The sequence below is a fragment of the Histomonas meleagridis genome (assembly GCF_020186115.1).
Source record: "Histomonas meleagridis strain 2922-C6/04-10x chromosome Unknown contig_23, whole genome shotgun sequence".
NCBI classification, from domain to species: domain Eukaryota; phylum Parabasalia; order Tritrichomonadida; family Dientamoebidae; genus Histomonas; species Histomonas meleagridis.
In genome coordinates, this window is record NW_027150820.1 from 141,006 (window position 1) to 167,772 (window position 26,767).

General features: G+C 28.8%; 7 protein-coding genes across 7 annotated transcripts; 1 reads left to right on the forward strand and 6 right to left on the reverse strand.

The window, feature by feature from the left end:
- Window positions 1-9,619: 9,619 nt before the first annotated feature.
- GO595_003685 (DPY30 domain-containing protein 1) lies at window positions 9,620-10,030 on the reverse strand (the record flags this gene model as incomplete). The annotated part of the gene is made up of 1 exon (XM_067916732.1): window positions 9,620-10,030. One exon carries the CDS (start codon window positions 10,028-10,030, stop codon window positions 9,620-9,622), a length of 411 nt encoding a protein of 136 aa, XP_067775972.1.
- Window positions 10,031-10,747: 717 nt separating this feature from the next.
- Window positions 10,748-12,472, reverse strand: GO595_003686 (Ubiquitin family protein; the record flags this gene model as incomplete). Its single annotated transcript, XM_067916734.1, has 1 exon — window positions 10,748-12,472. One exon carries the CDS (start codon window positions 12,470-12,472, stop codon window positions 10,748-10,750), a length of 1,725 nt encoding a protein of 574 aa, XP_067775973.1.
- A 3,662-nt stretch (window positions 12,473-16,134) lies between these two features.
- On the reverse strand, window positions 16,135-17,286 carry GO595_003687 (uncharacterized protein; the record flags this gene model as incomplete). Its single annotated transcript, XM_067916735.1, has 1 exon — window positions 16,135-17,286. One exon carries the CDS (start codon window positions 17,284-17,286, stop codon window positions 16,135-16,137), a length of 1,152 nt encoding a protein of 383 aa, XP_067775974.1.
- A 1,788-nt stretch (window positions 17,287-19,074) lies between these two features.
- GO595_003688 (prefoldin subunit 5) lies at window positions 19,075-19,530 on the reverse strand (the record flags this gene model as incomplete). Its single annotated transcript, XM_067916736.1, has 1 exon — window positions 19,075-19,530. One exon carries the CDS (start codon window positions 19,528-19,530, stop codon window positions 19,075-19,077), a length of 456 nt encoding a protein of 151 aa, XP_067775975.1.
- Window positions 19,531-19,873: 343 nt separating this feature from the next.
- On the reverse strand, window positions 19,874-20,425 carry GO595_003689 (charged multivesicular body protein 1; the record flags this gene model as incomplete). The annotated part of the gene is made up of 1 exon (XM_067916737.1): window positions 19,874-20,425. The coding sequence occupies one exon, from the start codon at window positions 20,423-20,425 to the stop codon at window positions 19,874-19,876; it is 552 nt and encodes a 183-aa protein (XP_067775976.1).
- A 2,100-nt stretch (window positions 20,426-22,525) lies between these two features.
- On the reverse strand, window positions 22,526-23,827 carry GO595_003690 (FYVE zinc finger family protein; the record flags this gene model as incomplete). The annotated part of the gene is made up of 1 exon (XM_067916738.1): window positions 22,526-23,827. The coding sequence occupies one exon, from the start codon at window positions 23,825-23,827 to the stop codon at window positions 22,526-22,528; it is 1,302 nt and encodes a 433-aa protein (XP_067775977.1).
- Window positions 23,828-24,013: 186 nt separating this feature from the next.
- On the forward strand, window positions 24,014-25,648 carry GO595_003691 (V-type proton ATPase catalytic subunit A; the record flags this gene model as incomplete). The annotated part of the gene is made up of 1 exon (XM_067916739.1): window positions 24,014-25,648. The coding sequence occupies one exon, from the start codon at window positions 24,014-24,016 to the stop codon at window positions 25,646-25,648; it is 1,635 nt and encodes a 544-aa protein (XP_067775978.1).
- Window positions 25,649-26,767: the final 1,119 nt, after the last annotated feature.

Genomic DNA, 26,767 nt, shown 5'->3' on the forward strand with positions numbered 1-26,767 from the left:
TTGTTTCTTTTTTAATAGGTTTTATTGAATTGATAACAAAATTAATGTTCTCATATCCGATTGATTTAACATTATTTTGAATAAACATTGAAAGGAATTGTTCTTCTTCATTTGGAATTATGTAGTGATATGAACTTTCTTTATCTTTTGTATCTGATTCTATAGTTATTTCACTTGAGTTAATTATATCTTTTCCATTTATATTATGATAATTAATAATTGATATATTAGTAAATAATGCATTATTAATATTTCTGTTTATATTTTGGTTGATCACTTCTTCAATAGATTCTGGAAGTATGTATTCAGTTTCTGTGATTAATGGCGTAATATTTTCTTCTTGAATAAATTTGGATGAATCTGAAAGTGCTCGGTCTATTGGTGACACATCATTTGATTTATAATTATTGTGATAATTCATATTTGTGAGATTAGTTAAAATTACATTCGAAATATTTCCCGTTATGTGTTGTTTGATTTCTTCTTCTATCGATTTCGGAAGTGTGTATTCATTTTCTTGTTGAATTTGTGTAGTCTTCATTTCTTCTTTAAGTGGTTCTTTTGTTTCGATATTATTTGGATTGACCAAAATTTCATTGTTACTAATGACTATTGTTTTAATATTGCTTTCAATGATTGAAGAAATAAATTGTTTTTCGCCATCTGGAATTTGATATTGATAATATTCTTGAATTTCTTCTTGTTCTTCTATTTCTTTCGGTTCAATTGATATATCGCGTGATTTAATTGTTTCTGTTTTATAATTATTATGATAATTCATATCTGTAAGATTAGTTAAAATTACATTTGAAAGATTTCCATTAATATTTTGTTGAATTTCTTCTTCAATCAATTTCGGAAGTGTGTATTCATTTTCTTGTTGAATTTGTGCTGTTTCTTTTTCTTCTTTAAGTGGTTCTTTTGTTACTATATTATTTGGATTGACCAAAATTTCATTGTTACTAATGACTATTGTTTTAATATTGCTTTCAATGATTGAAGAAATAAATTGTTTTTCGCCATCTGGTATTTGATATTGATAATATTCTTGAATTTCTTCTTGTTCTTCTATTTCTTTCGGTTCAATTGATATATCGCGTGATTTAATTGTTTCTGATTTGTAATTATTATGATAATTTATATTTGTGAGATTAGTTAAAATTACATTCGTAACATTTCCTGTTATGTATTGTTTGATTTCTTCTTCAATCAATTTCGGAAGTGTATATTCATTTGATGGCTCAATAGTTTCTATTTCATTTTCTTTATCCTTTTTAATTATTTCTTTGGCACTTAAATTATTTGGATCAATTGATATATCATTGTTATTGATTCCAATCGATTTAATGTTACTTTCAATGAATGATGAAATAAATTGTTCTTCTACATGCGGACTTATTGAGATTTCTTCTTTTTCTTTTCCTTCTATTACTGTATCTGATTTTTTAGTTACTTCAATTTTTTCGATATTGTGATAATTTGTCTTTGCTATATTTGCTAAAAATACATCTGAAACATTTGCATGAATACTTTGATTGATTAATTCTTCTATAGATATCGGAAGTTTATATTCGGCTTCAACGTTTTCTACTGGAGAAGTTTGAATCGTTTCTGGTTGAACAATATCATAAGAATATTTGATGTTAGTGATGTTTGATAAAAGCGCATTTGTGATGTTTTCATGAATGCTTTCAGCAATAGTTTCTCCTATTGGTTCTGGCAGTTTATATTTGAATTCGTTTGTTTCTTCAACTGTTTCTTTAACTTTGGAATCTTTGACATTATTATATCTGATAGTAATATTGGTTAAAAATACATTGGAAATATTTCCAGAAATAAATTGTTTGTTTTCTTCTAAAATTGATTCAGGTAATTTATATTTGTTTTCTTCTTTTTCTTCTTGTTCATGAACATTTTCAGAATATGATTCTTTATATAATAAATTAATTGGATTTATAATGTAATCAATAGAATTAAGTCCAATTGATTTAATATTACTTTGAATAAAAGTAGAAATTAATTGTATTTCTGCATTTGGAATATACTGAATTGAAGTTGAATCAGGAACATTTTCTGATTTCAAAAGATTATAGTGATTTAATGATGTAATATTTGATAAAAATGTATTTAAAACATTTTCATGAATATACTGTGTGATGACTTCTTCAATAGCTCCTGGAAGTTTATATTCAGTTTTGATGTCTTCTGTTGTAGGTTGAGTTTCTTCTGGGGATTGAATTTGTTGATCAGATTTATAATTATTATTGTGATAATTTATCATTGTTGTATTTGATATGAATACATTTGAAATATTTTGATGAATATTTTCACTAATGGTTTCAGTAATTGATTCTGGAAGTTGATATTCATATTCGTTGTTTTCTGTTACATTTTGCTTTGGTTCAGATTTGTTATAATTAGAATGATATTGAAGATTCGTGAGATTTGAAATAAATGAATTGACAATGTTTTGTTGAATATTTTGTGTAATTATTTCTGTAATTGATGTTGGAAGTTGATATTCATATTGTGAAATGTTTTCTTCTTTTCCTTTTTCCTTGATCTTGAGTTTTAATAATTGGTTTAAGAACAATATCAACATTATCAAATCCAATTGATTTTAAGTTACTTTGAATAATTTCAGTTAAAATTCGTTCTTCTCCATGTGGAATTTCATATTGAATATCTTCTTTTTGTTCATTTTCATTTAATTCAAGCATAACATTTTTAGATTTGATTTTATCTGATTTCATAATTGGTTGATATTTAATGCCTTTAATGTTTTCCAGATATTCATTGATAATATTTCCATCAATGATTTGTTGCATTCCATTTTGAATTGCTTCTGGAAGTTGATAATTTCCTTCAACTTTTTCTGTTATTTTTTGTTTCGATTTTAGCTCTTTAATATTTAATTGTGTTGGATTAATATCAAGTATTTCATTATTCATTAAAATAGATTTAAGATTACTCTTAATGAAATCAGAAATAATTTCTTCTTCTTGCGGGATTATATATTGCTCGCTTTCTACATTTTCTACATTTTCTGCTTTTATTGGCGCTTTACTAGCTTCTTTTATATTATGATGATTTATCATTAAAATATTTGATAAATATGAATCAATAATATTTTTGTGCATATTATCATTGATGTCTTCTTCAATTCCTTTTGGAATTTCGTATGAATATTCTTGTTCTTCCTTAATTAATTCTTTTGTCTCTATATCTGATTTAGTAACATTGTCATAATGATATTTAATGTTAGTGATATTTGATAAACATACATTTGAAATATTTTGATGAATATTTTCACTAATGGTTTCAGTAATTGATTCTGGAAGTTGATATTCATATTCGTTGTTTTCTGTTACATTTTGCTTTGGTTCAGATTTGTTATAATTAGAATGATATTGAAGATTCGTGAGATTTGAAATAAATGAATTGACAATGTTTTGTTGAATATTTTGTGTAATTATTTCTGTAATTGATGTTGGAAGTTGATATTCATATTGTGAAATGTTTTCTTCTTTTCCTTTTCCTTGATCTTGAGTTTTAATAATTGGTTTAAGAACAATATCAACATTATCAAATCCAATTGATTTTAAGTTACTTTGAATAATTTCAGTTAAAATTCGTTCTTCTTCATGTGGAATTTCATATTGAATATCTTCTTTTTGTTCTATTTTAGTTTCCTTTGATTTAATTGATTTTGTTTCCATTACGTTTTGATATTTGATATCTAAAAAGTTTAACACAAATGCATTTGAAATATTTCCATGTATAATTTGATCGATTTCTTCTCTAATTGAATTTGGAAGTTTATATTCTGTTTCTTTTTCTTCTTTAACTTCTTTCTTTGGTTGCGTTTTATCTTGAATTGGATTGATTAATATATCAAATTTCTGCAATCCAATTGATTTTATACTACTTTGTACTAACGAAGAAATTAATTGCTCAATTTCTTTATTTGGAATAATATAAACTTCTTTTTTATCATCAGTTTGTACTGAAGATTTTGTTTTAGTTTTAACATTATGATAATTAATACCTTTAATGTTTTCTATAAATGCATTCGTTATATTTTCTATAATAAATTGTTGAATTTCATCTTTCATATTATATTTCTTATCTTTGCTTAATTCATCTGTTTGAAGAACACTGAGTTTAATTGATTTAATATTGTTGTCAATTATTGATGAAAGAGAATTATTTATGATATCATTAATTTTATCATTAAGAATTAATGAAAGTTCTTCACTATCAATTTCTTTTTGATCATCTTTAATTAACTTATAATGCTTATAATTGATATCTGAAATATTCTTTGTAAATGCTTCAGAAATAACTTCAGAACAAATATTTCTTAAAAGATTATTTTCATTTTCATCAAATGAAAATTCTTCATCAGATATAATTGATTGTTTATCGTTAAAAATAGGTAATTCTGATAACATTTTGTTTGTTTCATCAAGTACATCAGTAATCTCTTCTGTAATATCAATTGATGATATCTTTTTATTAATTTCATATTCTTCAATAGCACGTGAAATTACTTCATTTGTTTCATCAAAAATTTCATTAAATTCATCTGTAAAGTCAAATTGAACCTGTTTCTCAAGTTGTTCCTTCGGAGTAATTTGAACTGATTTCATTTGAAGATTTATATCATAAAGTAAATGAATTTTATCTCTTATCATTTTCATCAACATCTCTTCAGTTGATGCATCTAATTTTAATGGTGGAATTACTTGGTATTCTAACAATGATTTAATTTTTATAAATTCTTCAATATCATGAAAATCATATATGAAATTATATATTGGAATATTACCTAAATCCAATTGTTTCGGAGTGTTGACTTGTTGTTTAGCATTATAAAATGAAATTGGTTTTATGTTAGGATTTATATCATAAAGTAAATGAACTGTATCCATTATCTTTTTAATTAGTATCTCTTCTGATGATGAATTTGATTTTAATGGAAGAACTGTTTGATAATTCATTAAAGATTTGATTGACATTAATTCTTTAATATCATGAAAATCATATATGAAATCATATATTGGAATATTACTTAAATCTAATTGCTTAGGAATGGAGACTTGTTGTTTAGCATTATAAAATGAAATTGGCTTTATGTTAGGATTTATATCATGATGTAAATGAATTGTATCCATTATTTTTTCAATTAATATGTCTTCTAATGATGAATCTGATTTTAATGGAAGAACTGTTTGATAATTCATTAAAGATTTAATTGAAAATAATTCTTCGATATCATGGAAGTCATACATGAAATTATACATTTGTTTAGGAATTGAGATTTGTTCCTTAGTATTATAAAATGACATTGGTTTCATATTAAGATTAATATCATAAAGCAAATGAATTCTATTCATTATTCTTTTAACAAGAATTTCTTCTAATGATGACTCCAATTTTATTGGTGGAATTGATTGATATTCTGATAATGATTTAATAGACATAGCTTCTTTAATATCATGAAAGTTATATATGAAATTGTAAATTGGAATATTACTTGAATCTATTTGCTTAGGAATTGGTATCTGTTGTTTAACATTATAAAATGAAAATGATTTCATTTTAGTAATGTTTGGATCATAAGAAAATTGAATGTTATTCTTCAACATTTCGAGAAGCATTTCTTGAGTTGGTGAATCTGATTTGTTCAATGGGTTTCGTTGATATTCAAGTAAAGACTTAATTGGAGTAAAATCTTTTACATTGTTGAAATCAATCAAGAAATTAAATGTGTGAATATTATCTAAATCAAGTTGTTTGGGATGTGAAAACTGATTACTAATATTATAGAAATAAAGAGATTTCATTTGAGTAATATTTGGATCATATACCAAATGAATATTATCCATTAACATATTTATGAGCGTTTCTTCAAGTGATTTTTGTTCAGCGAATGGAATTGTTTGATATTCATATAATGGTTTAATTGACATAAGTTCCATATCATTAAAGTTGAATAAGAGATTAGAAAATGCTAAATTATTTATATCTGATGGTTTAGATGTAAATAATTGTTTTGCATTATATAAAGAGAGTGCTTGATTTTGAATTATATCATTTGCAAAATCATAATTAAATTTACCTTTCTTTGGCTTAGTGTTATCGGCTTTCTTTTTATCAGATGAATATAATTGGAAATTTAAAAGATAAATAAATGGATTTGTAAAAAGTTCTTTTTCATAATCGAAATCAATTTTATTTGTAGGTTCAGTTTCATTGTTTTGCTTTGTAAATATTTTGATTGGTTCGATATTAGTTAATGAATCAATTGATTGTTTTGGTCTCCAAATATTTGGATTTGTATAATTAATTTGCTTTGAAATGTTTTCTGATTTTTTATTAATTGATTTCGAATCTGTTGAATCGATTTTAGTAACTTGGAATCGATCGATATCAAGTTTAATTTTGAAATCAAATGGTTTCAATTGGAGATCAAATTGTTTTATTACTTCTTCTTTTTTAATAGATACAGGAACAAATTCTTTAATTTTTGTAATGTTCTCTGTTGTAAACAGATTTGGAATAGAAATATGTGGACTATATTCAATATTAATTTCTGTAATTGGTTCATATAATGATTGTGCAATAGATTCAATGGGTTCTATTGATTGTAAAGGTATATCCTCCATTTTTATTGAAAGAGTATAAGTATTCCTTAAATCATCATTTTCTTCAGTTATTGGAGCATGTGATAACAAAATATGTGGAAGCAATTTTGCATTATTATGAACTAAATTAATTAATGGAGAATTACTTGAAATAATTTTTTCAATTGATGAAATTTGTTTAGGATCATTTAAGTCATTTTCTGTTAACTTTTTACGATCGAAATTAACATTATTAAATACATTTTCATAAATTGGCTGAACAAAACTAAGATTTAACTTCGTTTCATGTGGCTTTAATGCTTCAATTTCTTGAGTTTGATTTAAATCTTTTGAATTACAAATTTGTAGTGGAGTCATATTAAATTTAACTTCAATTGGTTTAAATTTATATGTATATTTTATTTCATTATAATTTATTTCATTTTCATGTTGCTTTGTAGGTTTATATTCATTGAGTGTATCAATATTAAAAGTAATTTCTTTGAACACTTCATTTATTTGGTCTTCTATTTCTTTTTCATTTATTTCAAGATTTTCAGGAACATTAACATCTATTGGTGTGAAACATTTAAGTTGATTTGGTTGTGTCATTGGAAGAGATTTCATGACAATATCAAGATCTATTTCATTCGCTGCATCTTCAAGAATTGTTCTATCATATACTAAAATTTTAGGTTTCTCAATTCTTTCAATATTATTAAATGGCTGTCTATAAATTTTTTCGAATTCTTTAATTGGATCATCTAAATCGAAAGTAGAAACAGCTTCTTTTAATAAAGCATCATCTATTTCTTCTTCTCTTTCTTCGATATTTATGTAATGCTTTAATGAATTGATGTTAATATGTAATGGAATATTATTTATGTTTAGTTTATCAAATTTTATAAGATTTTCATAATTGTTTTCTAAGTTTATATTATGTATATCTTTTGTTGTGTTAAGCAATGAATTAATTTGGATTTGAGATTGAATGAAATCATAACTAAATTCGATATTGGATAAATCAAATGCTTCATTATATTGATCTATATTTGAAATAGAATATTTCTGTGTTTTAGGAATCAATGCATTAATTTCTTTCTTTTTATCAGAGAATGTATCTGTAATTAGTTCGAATTTATTCTTAACATTATTCGAAACTTTTGAAATAAGTGTTTCATTTGAATCGCCTTTTTCTTTTCTTTTATGGTTAAGTAATGGATCTAAATTGTTTGTATTTATTATATTGTAAGGTTCTTCTAATTTGAAAATCGATTTCGATAATTTCTTATTGATAAATGATTCTTGTTTAGATTTTAGCAAATTATCAATATTTTGCTTATCTTGGTTAATATTAATTTTATTTGGTTCGATTTCAGTTAATAATTTGAAGTTCTTAAATGTTTTCTTTGATACTCTTTGTAACATTTGTTCTTTCAGTTTTTTCCTTAAACAAAACATTGGATAAAGTTTCGATAATCCAAAAGAAGGATTCAAATTCATTAATGAATGAGTTTCAAGAGATAAATTAATATTAATATTTATAACAGTCATCATTTTAGGATATCTGACGGATCTAACTGCGATTTTATGAGGTAAATATTTCCAAACTGTAAATATTTGCTGAAGTAAATTCTTTTCTTTTTGTTTCTTTTCATAAACTTTTAAAAAGAACCTTTGAATTGTTATTGCAGCTCTGTTTCGAACAATGTCATAATAACAATTAAATGCAGAAACAAAAGCGTTCTTCAAAACATGTTTTGCTTGCTTTTGGAAATCATACATTTCTTCCATTTTAGTATAATATTTACGTAAAATGATTTTGTTATTCTTTTCTTCTTGCTCATGTAAATATTCTTGTTTTGCTTGTTTCAGTTTATCTTTTGTTTCTCGTAAATTAAGAAGAAATGAAAGATGCCGAAGCTTTGTAATTGTATCCTGAATATCTCGTAATTCATTTAAACGATTAACGTAATTGATCATTTGAAGTCTCTTTGATATGTTCTGCCATTTCTGTTGTGTGTCGAGTCGGAATTTGGCATTTTCGAGATTTTGCAAAATTGTTATTCGATGATAGCGATTTGTAACATCATTCCATTTAAGCTGAATTTGGAATTTTTGAGCTAGTTGAATCATTGTTTGACGAGAGTAACTTGCTGAAAGAATAATCCATTGTTTCTGTAAATCAAATTTATATGATGCATGATTCAATTCATTATGAAGATTTGATTTCAATAGCTTATTATATAACGAAACCCAACGACTTTTAAGCATATTTCGTTTGCTTTGGGTCTTTGTATATTTATTAACCCATATGTTGAAAAAATGTTGGAGATTTGTAAAATCATCATACTCCCTAATAGAATCTGCAATTCGGTTTCTTTTTTCTTTGTCAATAATTCCTTTTGCAAGTGATTTCCATTTTTGTTGTTTTGATTTTCGTTGAACTTTTTTAATTAAAGGATTGATTATTTCATTTAATCTTTTTTCTTTTTCCTTTTCTTTAAGCAAAAGTAATAACTTCTTCCATCTATATTTATTTTTCCATTTTTGTAATGCTTTTTTTAGATATAATTGACGAATTAAAACAAATGATTGACTTAATGATACGAACCTATAAGCGCATTCGATGGTAAAATTTCGTAATATATTTGCTGAGAAACGGCGCCATGTTTCTTTTGCTTTGATTCGATTATCAAGAGAATATAATCTATTTACCATATTTTTAATTTCATATACTTTAAAATTTGCTGATTTGATTGCATTTGTGATTCCGTTTGCAACGTCATCTTTCTCTTCTTGCAATGGCTTCTTGGTAAGTTGATAATCGGAAATCATGCAAAAATTACAAACGTTTGGAATTATAAACGTTCATTGTTTCTGTATGAAAACCGTTTTTTTTAAAATGAGACTTTTTACATCTTTTTACAAAACTTAATTCTAAAATTTTTGTATAAATAAAAAATATGTTTAAAAAGAATCAAATAAGTTTAATATGCTTCGCTGAGTGATTCACTATAGATCACTGATGTATCATTTTCTTCTGTATTTTCATCCTTGTCTTCTTCCTCTTCTTCTTCTGCCTTCTTTTTGGCCTTTTCTTCCTCTATTCTTCTTTTTTCTTCTTCTTCAATACGTTTCTTTTCTTCTTCTTCACGTAATCTTCTTTCTTCTTCTATTGCCTGATACTCAGCTTCAAGGTTAGCCATGTATTCTGCCTTTGATATACTTAATTGTTTCTGTTCTTCTCGAAATGAATTCCATTGATCTTCAGCATCTTGATGATGAAGAAGCCATTTAGCAAGAAAGTCAATTGGATCTGTTGGATCTTCAAGAGCAGTTTCTTTTAATCCTTCAACAAGAACATCTCCCAATACACGTCTAAGGTATGAATCTTCCATTTAAGTACGTTATTTCATTAACGGTCTCCTATCGTAAATTTATTGGTCGAATGTCGAGAAATCAAATGCCTCCTGCTCTAATGGCCAAATTTTTTGAAGGTGTAGAAGAAAGACCAGATGATGACAGAGATTGGGAAGTTTCATTCAAACAAAGACCTGCGAGGTTAGGACTTGGTGCTGATCCAAAATCAATTCCTAAAACAAAGCAAACTAACACAGAAAGGAGAATTACAAATATGGTAAGAAGACAGAATGATGACAGTAGCTCAGATTCCGATTCAGACGAAAATGTTCGTTCACATCTCTGAAACTTTAACTTGAATAATCTTATTATTAAAATAAAAGGGCATAAATGAATAAATATTTTGTAATTTAAAATTTTATACAGTGTCTATGTTCATTTTTTGCTAAGCATTCATCATTTTTTGATATTAAAGAGTCAATATAATATATCATCACTTTATGAATGTTGTTCTTTTATAAAACAAAAAATGCATTGTTCATTGTATAACATTTTCCACTGTTTGAACATTCGCTCATGAGGGGTACTAAACGCACATAAACAGGTGAACATAACATGTGGAAATACTGAAACAAATCATTGCTCGTTTAAAGGTGGATAAGGAACATTTCCTTCTTTGTTGTAGTTTTAATTGCTCATCAAGAAATACATTTTGATTTACTTATTTTGATTAACATTATAAAGTGTTTATTTACTCAAACATCGTACACTATTGTGCCGCCCCATTCGATAACTGAATATCCATTTCGTTCCTTGTGCAACTTCTCCAAGTTCTGCAGCGGTAATTCTTCGACTTTATTATTATTCCGCAAGTTTTTCATTATCATGTACACTCTAATTACGCAGTCCGGCTTCGGCGTCACTTCGAGTTGTGCCACGTTTTCATATTCCTCGCTCAAGAACTTAACCATTGTGTATTCACTTCTTTGTATTTGCGGCAGCCAAAACTGAATGAAACTTATTAACTCTTTACCCCTCAGTCCCAAATAATATAATTTTTCTTCCAAAAACATTTCCGCGTCATCTTTTGACACGATAAATCCTTCATCAAACTTAAACTCATTATTATCAAACAAACATTCCCAGAACAAACTATCATATTCGATGGAGTTTGGATTATCTTTGTTAGTCATTATACCATTTTCATTCACGTTCACGTTCCAACCTGCTTCAGTATTATACTTTGGATATGTACAAGTAAAGTCACCTTTGATATGAACTTTCACATTTACGTCCATTTTCTCTTTCGGATATATGTAAATTACTGGCTTACCACCTAAAAGTCTGATTACTAAAAATATAGTCGAATTCGCAACAATATTATAATCTTCAAGTGTCTTTTTATCATCTAAATATACTCCAAAAATAAGCCTTTGTTGACATGGTGGTATTCCTTCCGAATAAGTTAATCGATATTTTATTTCTTCAATTGTTTCATCCGATGTTACATTCATTTTAATACATTTACCTGTTAAAGTCTTTATTTCTATTTCATATGAATTTGGTTGCGTTGATTCTAATGGCGATGGATCATTCTTCAAAATTAAAAATAGTCTAATATTAGGATGAATATTTTCCCCAATTAAAGAGAAATCATTTTCATTCCATTTAATTTTTTGTTCATTAATAGGATATCCTTTTAATTGGAATATCTTCTCTTTTAAGTTTAACATTGTGCCCGTCAATGGTACATTGACTTCAAAGGCTTTACTTTGTAGTGAGAAAATTTGAATCGGTAATTCTCCTTTAGCATTTGATAATAAATAAAAAATACATGTTAAATTTTGTTCATAACATGGATAATCACGAAGTGTGAGAAAGTCATACACAGGGAATCCTTGGAAAAAGAGAAATTGTTTTTCGATTGGTATTTTTTCTTGTAGAAAGATTTTCTCTTTGAAAATTTTTATTGTATCATTAGAAATTACATTTATTTTGACAATTTTATTGTCTGGAGTGTACACGTCGACCGCAGTTTCAAAGGGTTTGTAATTTAAATTGTTTTTGATTGGGAATAAATAAATATTACTACCAGATTTAATCTCATAATAACTTAACGGAAGTGAATTTTGAAGTGCTTTCCCGCCGAGATAAAGGCGTTGTTCTAAAACTGATATTTCTAATGTTTGACATATCTTTTCTTTTAATCTTTGAACAGTTTCTTGGGGTGAAATATCGATTTGTGTGAAACTCTTACCTAACATTCTGATGTATACTGGAATTAGTTGGGATGTTTCTTGACATGTATTTGGTTGAGATGATTTATTGGTTGAAACTTTAGAACCCTTCATAAAACTACGTAATTGTCTGGTAAGGCTAACATTACCCAGCGCTAAACAAAGATCGATAATATCATTAACTTTATGTGAAGGAATATTAACATAATTATTATTGAAGATTGATAAGTTCCATGTCTCCATACGAATCTTCATAGTCAACTTCAAAGCTATTGATTTTAGGATTTTCATTATGAATCGCTGCAACTTCTGGTGAAATAATGTCGGCAATAATTTTATTGCAATGAACTTTTTTTCTCCCAAGACAGAAACAAAAATCTTCTTTACAATATGTTTGTAATATTTTGGTAATTGAATTAAGAGGTATCTCTAAGCGACAACTACTTTCCATGAATAATGTGAGGTAATTGCGTGCTTTAACGGTCTTATAAATTTGAACTTTTTGAATATTTTATAAATCATGGAAATAATCATGTAACAAAATGGAAAATATACCTTTGATGTGATCCTCACCAGTTTATTTCTTGTAAATTCAATTTCTTTAGACAAATTTTATATGCTCTCAGAATTAACTCATTTTGTTGATAATGGAAAAGGACATGTATATTGTATTAGATATATCTGTACTTCTCTGGTTGAGTACCCTTGAATAATTAATTAAATCTTATATCAATGCGTGGCGTTGTGCCATTGCAATTTTTCAAAAAATCTTATAAGCAAATAGAAACAAATGAAAAAAAAATATACAATTTATAAATCTATTTCTTTTTGAAAAGATATTTTTGTATTTCCAAAAATTTTTCTTCTGATATTTCTTCTATTGAGTCTTCTTCTTCCTCTTCCAGATCATAATCTTCATTTATGAACCCGTATAAATCCTCATAATTATCACTACCTGGCTCATCAATCAAAGCCTCGTTAATCCATTTCGATGATCCTCTCCATTTTAACGAGAAAACTTTTTGTTTTTTATCCGATATTATTGGTTCGCTTTCCGTTTTATTTTTTCGTTTTTCTAACATTTGTAATCTCGCCATTGATTTACCAAATGCAGAAGCTCCGATTTCATTTTTATGATTTGTTAACCAATTTTTACATTTTTCTTCGAACTCATCAAAACCTTTAAAAGGTCTTACTGAGATATGTAATATACAATCGATAACATGGAAAAATGAACGAACAATCGAAATGCTAATTTTTTCTAATGAAAGAAGTAAATATAATAAATTTAAAATGTTTTCGTTGATTTTTTTCTTTTCATTAATTTTCATAATAAGCCATTTCGATAATTGGATTAATATTATATGTTTTGAACCTTTCATTTTAAATTTAACATCTGAATCAATTGAAGTTGTCGATGTAAATAATATATTTGCAATATTAAATGCATCTTCTTCAACTGATTTTTTTAATGTAATTTCGATCATTTTAGAAAACATTTTTAAATCAGTAAAATAAAAATTGGTCAAAAACGAAAAAAGTGATTCAGATGATTTATTTGAAACATTTAAACCTGTTTCAAATATAGTTAAATATGCTTTACAATGTAAATTAGTTATATCATAATTTATTATTTCATTATTCATCGATTCGATAAACTCATCAACATTTATTAATCCTGGAGTCAAATTCTTTGATATAAAAATTGTTAATTCTTCACGAAAACGAATATATGAATCATCGAAAAATGATTGTTGAAATATATTACAAAATGGTTCATATTGTTCATCATTTTCATTTTTCGTTTCATAAAATATCTCTAAACATTTATGAATTATTTGATTATTATTTCCTTCTTTTGAATTAAGTAATTGTCTAAAGACGACAAAATAATAAACATAATTAATCTCATTATTGTTTAATATATAATTGATTAAAAAATTATAATTTAGTTTTAATTTACACCATTTCGAGATGATTTCGATTTCGATTCTTTCGGAAGTTTTATCAATAACATAAAAATATTCACAAAAAATTTTAAATGCATTTTCATTATAATTAATTAAAAGTGAATATAAATCAGCTCTTAATGCAAGTTGAATAGGAAAATGGAATTCTTCATTAAAATTCGAACTATTTAAATCAATTAAATGATTTAAATTATCTAAAGAATTTCCAAGACTTAAAAAAATCGCTAATAAACTTCCAGGAAATTCATTAGCTATTATACAACCATTGGAATCTTCAAAAATCAAATCATTAAACTCATTATTAATAAACAAGTTCCAATATTCCGAAACTATTTTTAAAATCATTTTTTTCGGTTCGTTTTTAAATTTCATTTTCGACAAATTTTGAAAAATTTTCGACCTTAAATAAGGATCTTTCGTTAAAGGAGTAATTGTTTCGATGATTACTTTTTGGATTTCTTCTGATTCTATGTTTGAAAGTAAATAACAAAAAGAATTTATTGAAAATTCAACACGCGAAGGTCGAATTGACATTTTTTTTAAATAAGAAATTAAATCATCAATAACTTCAGGATAATAAACAGATGCATATAAAATCGGCCGAATTATTTTATTAATTATTTGCCATGAAACAGTATAAAGGACATTTATTGGATCAAAATTTGTAATAAATAATTGTGGAACATCTTTCGAACATATTTCAATTGCTTTTAATGTTGCAGTTAAAAGTATTTTGTTTTCATCAATGTTATAAAGTGCAAATGTTAATATTTGTGATGATTTTATCGATTTAAATGATTCGAATATTAAACGTGAAATTTCATCAATATAATTTATCGATTTTTTGGATGAACAAATATAACAAAAACAATCAATGAGCTCATTAAAATTTATTAAATGTAATGGATAATCTTGAATTGTAACTTGTTGTGATTTATCATGAAACAACAAATATTTTAATGTTTTAGAAATACATTCAAAACTAATCGAAGAAAGTATAAATAAAAGAAATAAATCACTTTTGTATAAAGTGTCGCTACTTTTAATAGATCGACAAATATGAGAACAAAGTTGGCTGCCGCAATTTCGTTTGGAACGTAAAAGATAAACACAATTAACAAAATCTTGTGTTAAGATGTGATTGAAAATAAATCTGATGAGTTGGGCCCAACGCAAAGATGGCTGAGATTCAAAAAGAAAAAGACTAATGTTTAATATAGCTGATGAATATTGTGGATTCGATTCTACAATTTTTTCTAATTTTTCTTGAAATATATCTGATGCAGTTTTGGTGAGACGGTTTTCTGAAATGCCCAAAAATAATGGTATTTGAGCTTCAAATGGTGCATCAATTTTAAGTATTTTGCATATTAATGATTGTCGAGAATCAATTTTTTGGATTATTGAAGGAATTAAATTTATTATAGAATAAGATGATGGAGTATTCTTTTCCATTAATTTTTTCAGAATATTAATAAGAACTTTAGAAAAAGATTTTAATACATTTTTATCTTCAATTTGTTCATTGAGTTTTATTTGAATGTCAAATGCAATTTTAGCGATTTCGTTTTGAGATATATTTGGGTTGAGGAAAGATTTTGCTAATTCCTCAAAGGACATAGCCAAAAAAGAAGGAATTCTTTCACCAAAAAGGAGAATAATGTAAATCATTTAATATTGAATGACATCAGAAATAAACTATTCAATGAAAATCTATTTGCTCCATCTTCAGAGATAATTATCTTTTAAATTGTTTTAATTAATAAACACTTTCTACAGAAAAAACATATCTGAGCATAGAGAAACTTTGAATTCATTTTCGCTTTGGATACATCCAAATTTTTGAAATGCGAAACGAAACCCGAACTATCACAGAAAAAACAAAAATTCGAAAGTTAACTTATTGTTTAAATGTCAAAAGAGAGTAATACCATCTTAACAATACAAAAGATAAGAATCATAGTTATAATAAGTTTTTGGTAGTTCCGCATTTAATTTTGTTACCGTTGCCATTTTATAATTTGTTGAAGCTGCCAAATTATAGCAATAGATAGCAGGCGCCCATAAAACAGTCAATGCGATTTTAGCTCCATAACTTAACACGCCACTTAACTCTTTTTTATTTGTTACCACAACAACGTCAACGTTATTCGTAATTGTATGTGCTACTTCCAAATTCCAATCCGAATAATCAGATGATTTGTATTGTGCTCTAACTGCATTGTATAATTTGTTTTTTACTTCATTTATTAAACTGCTTGCTTCATATGTCCATTTGATATTTTTATCGAAATTGATATAATATATTTCTTCGGTTCCATTGTCAAGAATTATGTTAGGAAATGTTGAGTTGTCTTCATATTCATCAGAAGTAATTGTTATTTTCTTGGATTCACACGAAACTTCTTTAGTGGTTCTTGAGTTTTTTTTCTTGACAACAACTGTTTTTTTGGCTGTGACTCGAATGCTGACATATGGTTTTGACTCTGTGAGTTTCTTTGTAAGATCAGCATAAGTTTCAGGAGTATAAATTTTGTTTGCAGCATTGTAAATTTCAGTGCTACTTGCAATGGTACAATTAATTACCCATGCAACTAAAAATAAAAATATGGAGAAGGCAAAAACGATACCGTGCATTTGATCATGGAATATAACTGAGAGACCAAAAAGAGAACCAAAAACTATTAAAACCCAATGAAGAATTGGTATGGTAACATCAATATCGGGAACAGGATGCTTTCCCTTGGCAACGCCATAAATAATCAGTGGAATAAAGAAGCCCAAAATCATATAAACATCAAAGAGACATAGAAAACCAAAGCCTAATTTTCGATACCATTTTTTGCGAATGAAATTATTAGCTCTACGAATGAACCTTTTCTTACGCGGTTGCTCACTGGGATCGTCTACATTAGAAATATCTTGTGATGAAGGTGGAATATAGTCAGCATTATAATCTGGCGTAAGATCAGGCGCTTGATACATATTATCGACAGGTTTTTGGTAAGGGTCGTTTGGATTTTGATAATCGTAATAGTTCCCATAGTTCACAGTGGTATCATAAGGGTTATTTTTTTCGTCGTTCATAGTCAACGATTTATGGTTATGAAAAACCGGGGGAAAATTGAATGGGAAAACCCGGCAGTTTCACACAAAACAATAGTTTTCCATTTACAAATTTCTGTGGTAAGTTTACAACGCAATGAGATTTTAAAGTGTTTTGTCAGTGATGTCCATCACATGTGTTTATTATTCCATTTAAAAAAAATTTTTTCCCGAAGAAGTGATTTAGGTAGTTATTTTTTTGATTTTTTTCCATTATCTACAAAAAGTTTGCTCCATTAATTTATAATATATTTTTAATTTTTTCATTATTTCCAAATCAATTCGAAATAAAAGATTAGTCGTTAAATCGTATTCTCGAACAAATCTGAATTTCAAATTTTTACATTTTTGAATTAGACTAAATTCAACGAAATCTGAATCAAAAGATTTATCTAAAGCTAATGAGTTTTTATTTATAATAGTGTTTCTATGTCAGGAGTCAGTTCTATATGTTTACCAAATGCTGGTATAGGAATAAGCCAAAGACAAATTGGCGAATTCCCAAATATTTCCCTCAATGAAGAAAATTCGCATTTTTTTCGGCTATTTTTCGGATTTTTATATTCTTTAATTTTTGTATTATTAAACATTCCTTCAATGATTTGTGAAATAAAACCCGCAAATAAAAACGTTGCTATAAAACATTCAAAAATAATGAAAATGTTTGCGAGTGATTCAAGCATTTCAGAAAAGCAATGTGCATCACTTCGAACAAAAAAACGTGGTAAAACCAATGAAAATACAAAAATAGAACCCCAAAATAACATTAAAATAAATTGTTTGTGATTTCGTTTTGCAACCCAATTCGAAATCCAGCCACAGAAATGATCACCACGGATTACAAATCTACCAGATTTATGTGAAAATGAGGCTTCCTTTGGTCTTGCATGATTTGACACATATGAAAATTGTTCATCATCTATAGCAATTCCTGATAATTGTTCTTCCCAAGGATACCAAGATAGTCGAGTTTCATCCCAGTTATATGGCAAAAATCCTGGATCCATAAGAACAGCAGCAAGATAAGACCATAAAAACATAAAAAAATTAAAGAAAATTATTATTATTAGAATATTTTTTGATATTTCAACTAAAGGAATGAAAACTAAAAAATCAAGAGTAAGAGCAATGATAGATAACGAAATTGCAATTGTTGGAAATGTTAGATTAATTTCATAATGTCGAAAAAATCGTCTTTCTGGAAACTTTGTTAAATAAGCAATTGGGAATAGTGCTCTTGGGTTAATGATTTCCCACTCTGTTTTCTTAGCATTTTGTATTTCCATTAGGAGAAAATCAAAATTAAAAACTTCTTTTTTTTACAGTTTTGTCACTTTTCACTCATGCAAGAAGATGAAAACAATAAACTTATTAAAAGAAAAAGAAAATTTTAAAATTTTAAAAAAATTTGAACTTGATAGAATTGTATTTAATTTTACTGTATGAAACCCATTTTCATTTAATTTGGTTATAAGTAAGACGGTTCACTATGACATTTGTGAAATAAGTAGAAGGGAAAAGTTTTGATCATGATTTATTACTTTCAAAGAATTTTAAAACTTGGGTAATCTGTGGATTAAGTTTTATTTTAACAATTTTTGATGAAACACAAGCAAATGGTTTTGATTTTCTTTCGAATGGTTAATTTCATTCGCATTGATCTTTTACATTTTGCTTTTTTCATGAAGAAGTGTAATATTTCACTTCATTGTATACAAACAAAAAGATTAAATATATCAATTGAAATATAAAAAAATATGGATTCAATGTTTACTGTGGAGCCTTTTGGGTTTGGCGATAGCTGCTAAGCTTTTGATTGATAATTTGGACCGTAATTTGGTATTGCTGTTGTTTCTCTTTAAATTGTGCTGCTAATTTTTCTTGTTGTCCATTTAACCTACTAATCCTTCTGCTAAAGAATTGTGTCGCATTATCGACTGATGTCTCAGCAAAGTATCCAGCACCAATTTCAATGATTGGACGCTTTGTTTCAAGAACAGTTCCATGAACATACATAGATTCGGTAATAGGGACTAACATTTCTTTTCCGGGTTGTGATGCATTGAATGCCGCAAGTGCTTCTTTTGCATTTTGAGAGTTACGAACAGATTCATTGGTCATTTTGATCTGTTGTGTGAGTTTATCAAGGTCTCCTTCGAGTTGACTTTTTAACATCATGAGTTGATCAACTGAAAGGGAAGAGAGTGGGAGTTGCTGAGCAGCCATTTGTTGTCACTTTTGAATCGAACGAACCTTGTTAAATACGCAAATTGACCACTTTTCGTTATCATGGAGAAACACATTTTTACATTCATTTTGACCATTATTTTAACTAAATTCGAATGAACTATAGCTTAACAAGAGAATGCTTGTAAGTGAAATCTATTATAAAAAATATTTGGTTCAATTATTAATTTTTACCAAACATTCAATTTCATTTATAAAAAAGGAAACTCAAATCAAAGGAAATACATTGATTTCAAAAAATTGAAAGTAAAATTTCCGTAGGAGAAATTATAATTATAATTATTTTTTATTATAAAGAAGGAAATTATTGCCTGGTGTTTATTTAATACCCTAACTTATTGCCAGTGGCTTGCGTTTCACCCATTGATGGAATTCCGGTTGGGATGTCAGCCATTTGTAACATAGCATCTTCATTATTTTCTGCTTCAAGAGCAGCAAGAAGGTCTTCTGCACCAGCATTAAGCTCCATTTCGCCTTCTGTATTGTTCATCAAATCATTTGCAGCACCCATTTTTGCCTTTAATCCATCCATCTTGTTACGGTTTGCGGAAATTTTCTCAAGGTTAACAGCCTTGCTGCATTTTTCCATTCCTGTTGTTGCTCTGTTCATTGTTCTTGCCATATCTGCTGAAACTTGGGCATTACGCATATCTGTTGCAAAACCTTGTGTTGTTGCGCAGCTTTGAAGAAGTTGTGTTGCTTGTTGTTCGAAACGAACAGCATTTTGTGCATAAAGATTTGCTGTTGCTCTATTTCCTTTTTTAAGTTCAGCCTTTGCCTTCTTTCTTTCCTTTAATGCCTCTTTCTGAAGTCTTTTGGCTTCTCTTTCGAGAGATTTACCTTGCATCTTGATTTGGAAGCTTCTCTGATCCATTTGATAAAATGGAACTGATCGTTTCAATTGAAATTTTTGATAATTTTCGGTGATAACCGCCAAAACACATTTATATTGAATATTTAACGGTTATTTCGAGATTTTCAAATTTATCTCTATCGGTGCTATCGATATAGTGGTGTTTGCAATTGGAGTACCCCAACACAACCATTTTAAATGAAATATTTGAATTTATTTTGATCGACACGAAATTTTTTCTATTAAAGACGTTAACCCATTTTTATTCAATGCCAAAAAATCCCAAAGCAAAGACTTTAATTCTAGCCAACATCATTTTTCATACTTCACCAATAAGTCATTTTTTATCTAAAATGAGAATTCAATTAGGTTTTCTAGAAACTGTAATTTTTAATTCACTTAGAGATTTGTCTTTCTTTACTCCCAAACATATATTTCAGCTTTTTGTATACGCGAAATTACTGAGTTCGTTTACATCATTTGAATCTCAAGCATGAAATCAAGTATAGCTTTAATTATATCGATCACGCCCACGATCGCTCCGCATTTTTGTCGAAGATTTATTGGAATTTATACAATAATCTGATTCTAAATCATCATTTGAGATAATGTACGAGCTATAATTGGTTAAAACATTACTCACCTCATTATGTACTTGTGATTTTGATGTAAGCAATTTGTTTTATAATTTTTCATAAGGAAAAAAATATTATTTAAGATAATAATGGACAAACAGCACTTTTCACGTGTAATGATCCAGATGTTGCTGAAATCCTTATTAAATCAGGAATTGATAGAAATATAAAAGATAAAAATGGACAAACAGCGGCACCCCCATGTATGATGATTTCAAATGGTTACTTTTGTTTAGCTGAATGAAATAGCAGAACATATTCAGAAGAGAAAATTGAAACAAAAAGAACAACAAAAGAAAAGAATCAAAAACTCATGCATTTTGTTTGGAACAATCCGTCCACACATTCCGCCTAATAAATCAAATATTTAACATTATTATGCTTAATAAATCAACACATAATTATTATTTAATTGAATGAACCAATTATTTAATTTTTTGTATTCGTTAATTTCCTCAATAAAATGTCTCCTTATATTATTCGTCTTAGCAAATAATTCGAAGGTCATAATTATCAATTTTTGAAACTCAAATATCTTTTTATGCATCATAAATTAAATTGCATTATTCGATATGAGAACGATTCAGAAAAATCTGTTTTGCTTTAAAGCATTTGACAAAAAATTGGAAGAAAAAATCGTTTGCATTTTTATTTTTGAGTTTTTTACATCTACTTAATATTTTATGATGAAAATAGGTTCATTCTGTTGAAAATTTGCTTAAGTTTATGAAATCCATATTTATTTAAGAAGGTTTTAAACTCATTTTAAAAAAGATTAAAAAACAGGTTCTCAAAAATTGAATGCTTTATTCAAAAAGTGTATAAGAAGAAAAATATTTCATAAAAATTGATTTTTATAGATCTTTCCAGTTAATTATATCTTGTTCTGCTATCTGAGACCAGCGTTGTAAGAGTGTACACAGATTGCATCAACGATGTCATAATCTTCTAAATTTTCCTGTACTATTTTTAGATCAAACATTGAATATGCTGGGGATTTTAATATGCCAAAAATCCGCCTATCTAGCGGCGGCCATCCATCTGCCAATTTCAAGGTTTGCTGCAAACCTTTCCTTTTTCAATTTTACTAGGAACTCCTTTGGGATTTAATTTGAGCTACACCATCCAAGTCTCCAGTGTCTTATACTCAATTCCCTTTTTTCTGCAATTGACTTCAATCTACCTTGTGTCATTATTTCAATTCCAGCAATTTCTTTCATCAATTGTACGGCGACTTCGTAGCCACCAATAATTTCCCCATTTTATTCTCATTCACTTGATTTAAATCTTTTCCAAACCATATTCAAATGTGCGTAATAAGTTTTGACATATTTAAACATTAGAAAATGAATATGTGAACAAAATAAACGTAAAAAGATTATGATATTTATTTCTTAAATGCGACCGACAATCACTTTATAAACTATTCACAAACGATAAAAACGGTCACAAAAAATTCGTTAGCATAAACCGGCCGATAGATTATTCAGAGGCTTACTTGGTCTGACGTGTTTGCGCCACCCAGTTCGCTTTCTCCGTTTTCATAAAATCCGCAAACACCGCACCCAATTCCACGATTTTCTGCGTTCAGCAAATCGGTAATATGTGAGAAACATTTTGGACATACTTTCTTTGGCTGCTTTGAAATCCCCGGGAGTTCAATTTCATTGTTGAAACAGTTCTTACAGATGCAGTCGCCACAGAATCTGCAGTGGTGTCTTCGATTGATGAATGTAAACTTCGATTTGCAATGCATGCAAAGTGGTGCTTGGTCATCTGGGATCCATACGGGCGAAAAGCCTTTCATTTCGAGTTGGTTTTGTTCTATTTTGTTCATTTCCAACATTCGTTTAAATCCATCAATGAATAAATTCTTTGTTTTTAAGTCGGGCAAATTACATCTAAAACTTTTATCCTTTTGGCGTACGTCAATTGCATTTGAAAATGGACCATTATCAATGACATTTGCAATAAGATATTCTCCGCTCGGATAAACTTTGTTAACTTTAAGACTTTGTGGTAACAATCCGGGCTCTGCTACTAATAACAAATCGCTAAAAAGAATCAGATGACGTACATTAGTTCGCTTGCGTGAAAATTTACGGACTTCACTATCACATAGAAGTCGTCGACCTAAGACAAAGAAATCAAAGTCATGGAAATGCGACTGGAGTTCTCCCATCTTAACGGCTTCATCAAGAGCAGAGATTTGGTCATCGATTTTGGCGATTTCATCCGACACTTTTTGGACGGCACTTTTTATCACTTCCTCGTCGGTGCCTTCGGGCGTCGTCTGGAGAAGCGCTTGAAGCAGAAGGCGGTAACGCGGAGGGCGTTGAACGGGCATAATAAGGTAAGCATCAACTGTGTCGCGAAGTTGAGTTTCACAATCGATAAGAAAATGATCAAATGGAGTGTTCTTCTTACGCTCATCAATTAAAACTAAATTGTATTTGTGGTAGCCACGAATGTATTTGAAGTAGATATCAATGTGCTGTGAAAAATCATCAAAACAATTACCTATTGATCTGTTTGGATCTTTTGATTCTTTAAATTCAACTAAACGGTGTAATAAAGAATCGCTCGCATTTTTGATTTGGGAAAGCCGAGTAAAAAGTTTGTTGATTTTTTTGGGAATAGTCATTTTACCTTCTTTGAATAAATTATCTAATGGATCACATACAACTGTGCTAATTTCATGTAAGTTTCCATTGTACTTTTCCTCCGTTTGAATAATTTCCTCTATAACATTCTGTCGCTGTTTTTCCGCCTTTTCTTGTTTGCTCATAATTATAAATTTCTATTCATATGACTTTTTGAGAGGGCGTTTGGATTTACAACGTCCAATGTCAATCAAAACCCATTATTTTTTTCATATAACATTTCTTTGATCGATCATTAATATTTTTCACATAACATTTCGTAACAACTTTTTGACGATAATAACTTCTGCCGATAGAAAACTTCAAAATTAATGTTCACAACAGTAGAAGCAAATCGCCAAGAACAGCTTTGCGGATCAATTTATTCCATTAGTGGACCTGTCGTTATTGCTGAAAAGATGACAGGTGCTGCAATGTATGAATTAGTTCGTGTCGGTAAAGAAAAATTAGTTGGTGAAATCATTCAATTAGAACATGATACAGCTACAATTCAGGTATACGAAGAAACATCAGGTCTTACTGTTGGTGATCCAGTTACAGGTACTGGAAAGCCACTTTCTGTTTTATTAGGCCCAGGTCTTATGACAAATATTTATGATGGTATTCAACGCCCACTCAAAGATATCAGTGAAAAGAGCGGCAGCGTTTTCATTCCACGTGGTGTTGATGCTGTTGCTTTAAATATGGATCGTCAATGGCCATTTGTGCCAAACGACAAACTCAAAGTCGGCGATCCATTGACAGGCGGTGACATCGTAGGTTATGTACAAGAAACGTCATTAATTCGTCATCAGATTATGTTACCACCCAAAGCACATGGAACACTTAAATGGCTTGCAGAGTCATTTGGATGTGGTAAAACTGTTATTTCACAAGCGTTATCCAAATACTCCAACTCCAATGGCATTATCTATGTCGGATGCGGCGAACGCGGAAACGAAATGGCCGAAGTACTTATGGAGTTCCCCGAACTCACCTGTGAACTTAATGGCGTTGAGCATCCAATTATGGACCGCACGTGTCTTGTTGCGAACACGTCGAACATGCCCGTTGCTGCTCGTGAAGCCTCCATCTACACCGGCATCACATTAGCCGAATACTACAGAGATATGGGCTACAACATGACAATGCTCGCGGACTCTTCATCGCGTTGGGCCGAAGCGTTACGTGAAATCTCCGGTCGTTTGGCCGAAATGCCTGCAGACTCGGGCTTCCCTGCGTACTTAGGCGCTCGTTTGGACTCATTTTACGAACGCGCAGGCAAAGTGCGCACAATCGGTAACCCTGGACGCGAAGGATCAGTTACTGTTGTCGGCGCTGTGTCTCCACCTGGCGGTGATATCGCCGGCGATCCAGTGACCACAGCCACATTGCAAGTCGTGCAAGTGTTCTGGGGACTCGATAAGAAGCTTGCGCAAAGGAAACACTTCCCTTCTGTCTCGTGGACATTATCATATTCGAAGTACGACGACGTGTTGAGGCCATACTTCGTGTCGTTTGATCCCGATTTCCCATCATTGAGAACTGAAGTGAGACAACTGCTTCAGGAGGAACAAGAACTGCAGGAAATTGTGCAATTGGTCGGCAAGGACTCGTTGGCGGAACCCGACAAGTTGACACTGGAAGTCGCGAGAATGATTCGAGAGGACTTCTTGCAGCAAAACAGCTACACGCCGTACGATAAGGTGTCGCCGATGTGGAAGACATTCTGGATGCTGAAGAACATGCTGCACTTCTATGACTTGGCGAAACACGAACTCAATGAGGCGGCGTCAGGAGAGAAAAGAGTGACATACGAATCAATAGCGAACTTCTTGACACCACAGATACAAAAGTTGATCCAAATGAAATTCGTGGATCCTAAAGACGGAGAAGAGAAATGTGTCGACCACTATAAGCAATTGTACAACGAAATCGAAGATAGATTCAGAGCATTTACAGACTAAAAAATGATTTCTTTTTTAATTTTTAATTTTGACACAATTCATATGACACGTTAAATTTGTTGTGTTTCCATTGGAAAAGAGGGAATAATGCTTTCAAATATGCTTAAATGTTAAAGTAAAATTATCATATGTTGTAATGTTTATAGTGTTTATGAAAATTCTTACTAATTCCGATAGCTGATCTTAATTACCAGAAAATGTTTCCATATATAATTTCTTGGTGAATATATTATTTTGACTTTTTTTAAATTTTGATTTTGACTTATCTGAAGAGGTTGGTTATTTCTACAAAAATTATGGTGTTTCACTCAAATAATTCTATGCGATTATAGAATACAAATATTGAATATTTCCTGTTCCAAACAAATGATCGGAAGCAAAGATATTTCTCAAATCATGTTAATTGTCATCGGTATAAATGCAATTGCTTATCAGATAATCTTGAACAAACAATTAGTGATCAATGTGAAATCTTTTAGTTATCTTCAAATTATTAAGATATTAATATATATTCATAAACAAAGCAAAATTAAATATATTTCCATCAAAGACAAAATGAATTTCCGAAGGTCAATAAATTTATTCTTTCACATCAAGGCGCAAAATAAAACTTTAAATCATTCTAATAACGAATTATTTAATCATTCTTTGAATATATTATGATTTTTCTTTCCCAAAATTTCTTTAAATTTGATATTTTTATTTTCATTTAAATCTAAATTGATATAAATAAAATATATATTTATAATATATATTTGTAATTATAATTATAAGCACAAAACATTTCATATAATACTTAATCAAAGCCATTGGTCTTTATCTTGAATAATATTTTCGCCTATATCTTGATTAAATTCTTCAAATTTTATATCAGCTGATGTTGTTTGCTCTTTATTCGAATATGAATTCGTTTTAGCAATTTTTCTATGTTTAATTACGAAATAAATAATTCCTATTATAAGTAAAACAGATGCAATTACGCCACAGATAATTCCAATTACTGCATTAGGAGTTAGAGATTTATTATTTTCAAAATTAAGTTCAATCATTATATAGAAATTAGAATAAAAATGATAAAGAGAAGTACGATAAATAACTGTGTACTCATATGAAATAATG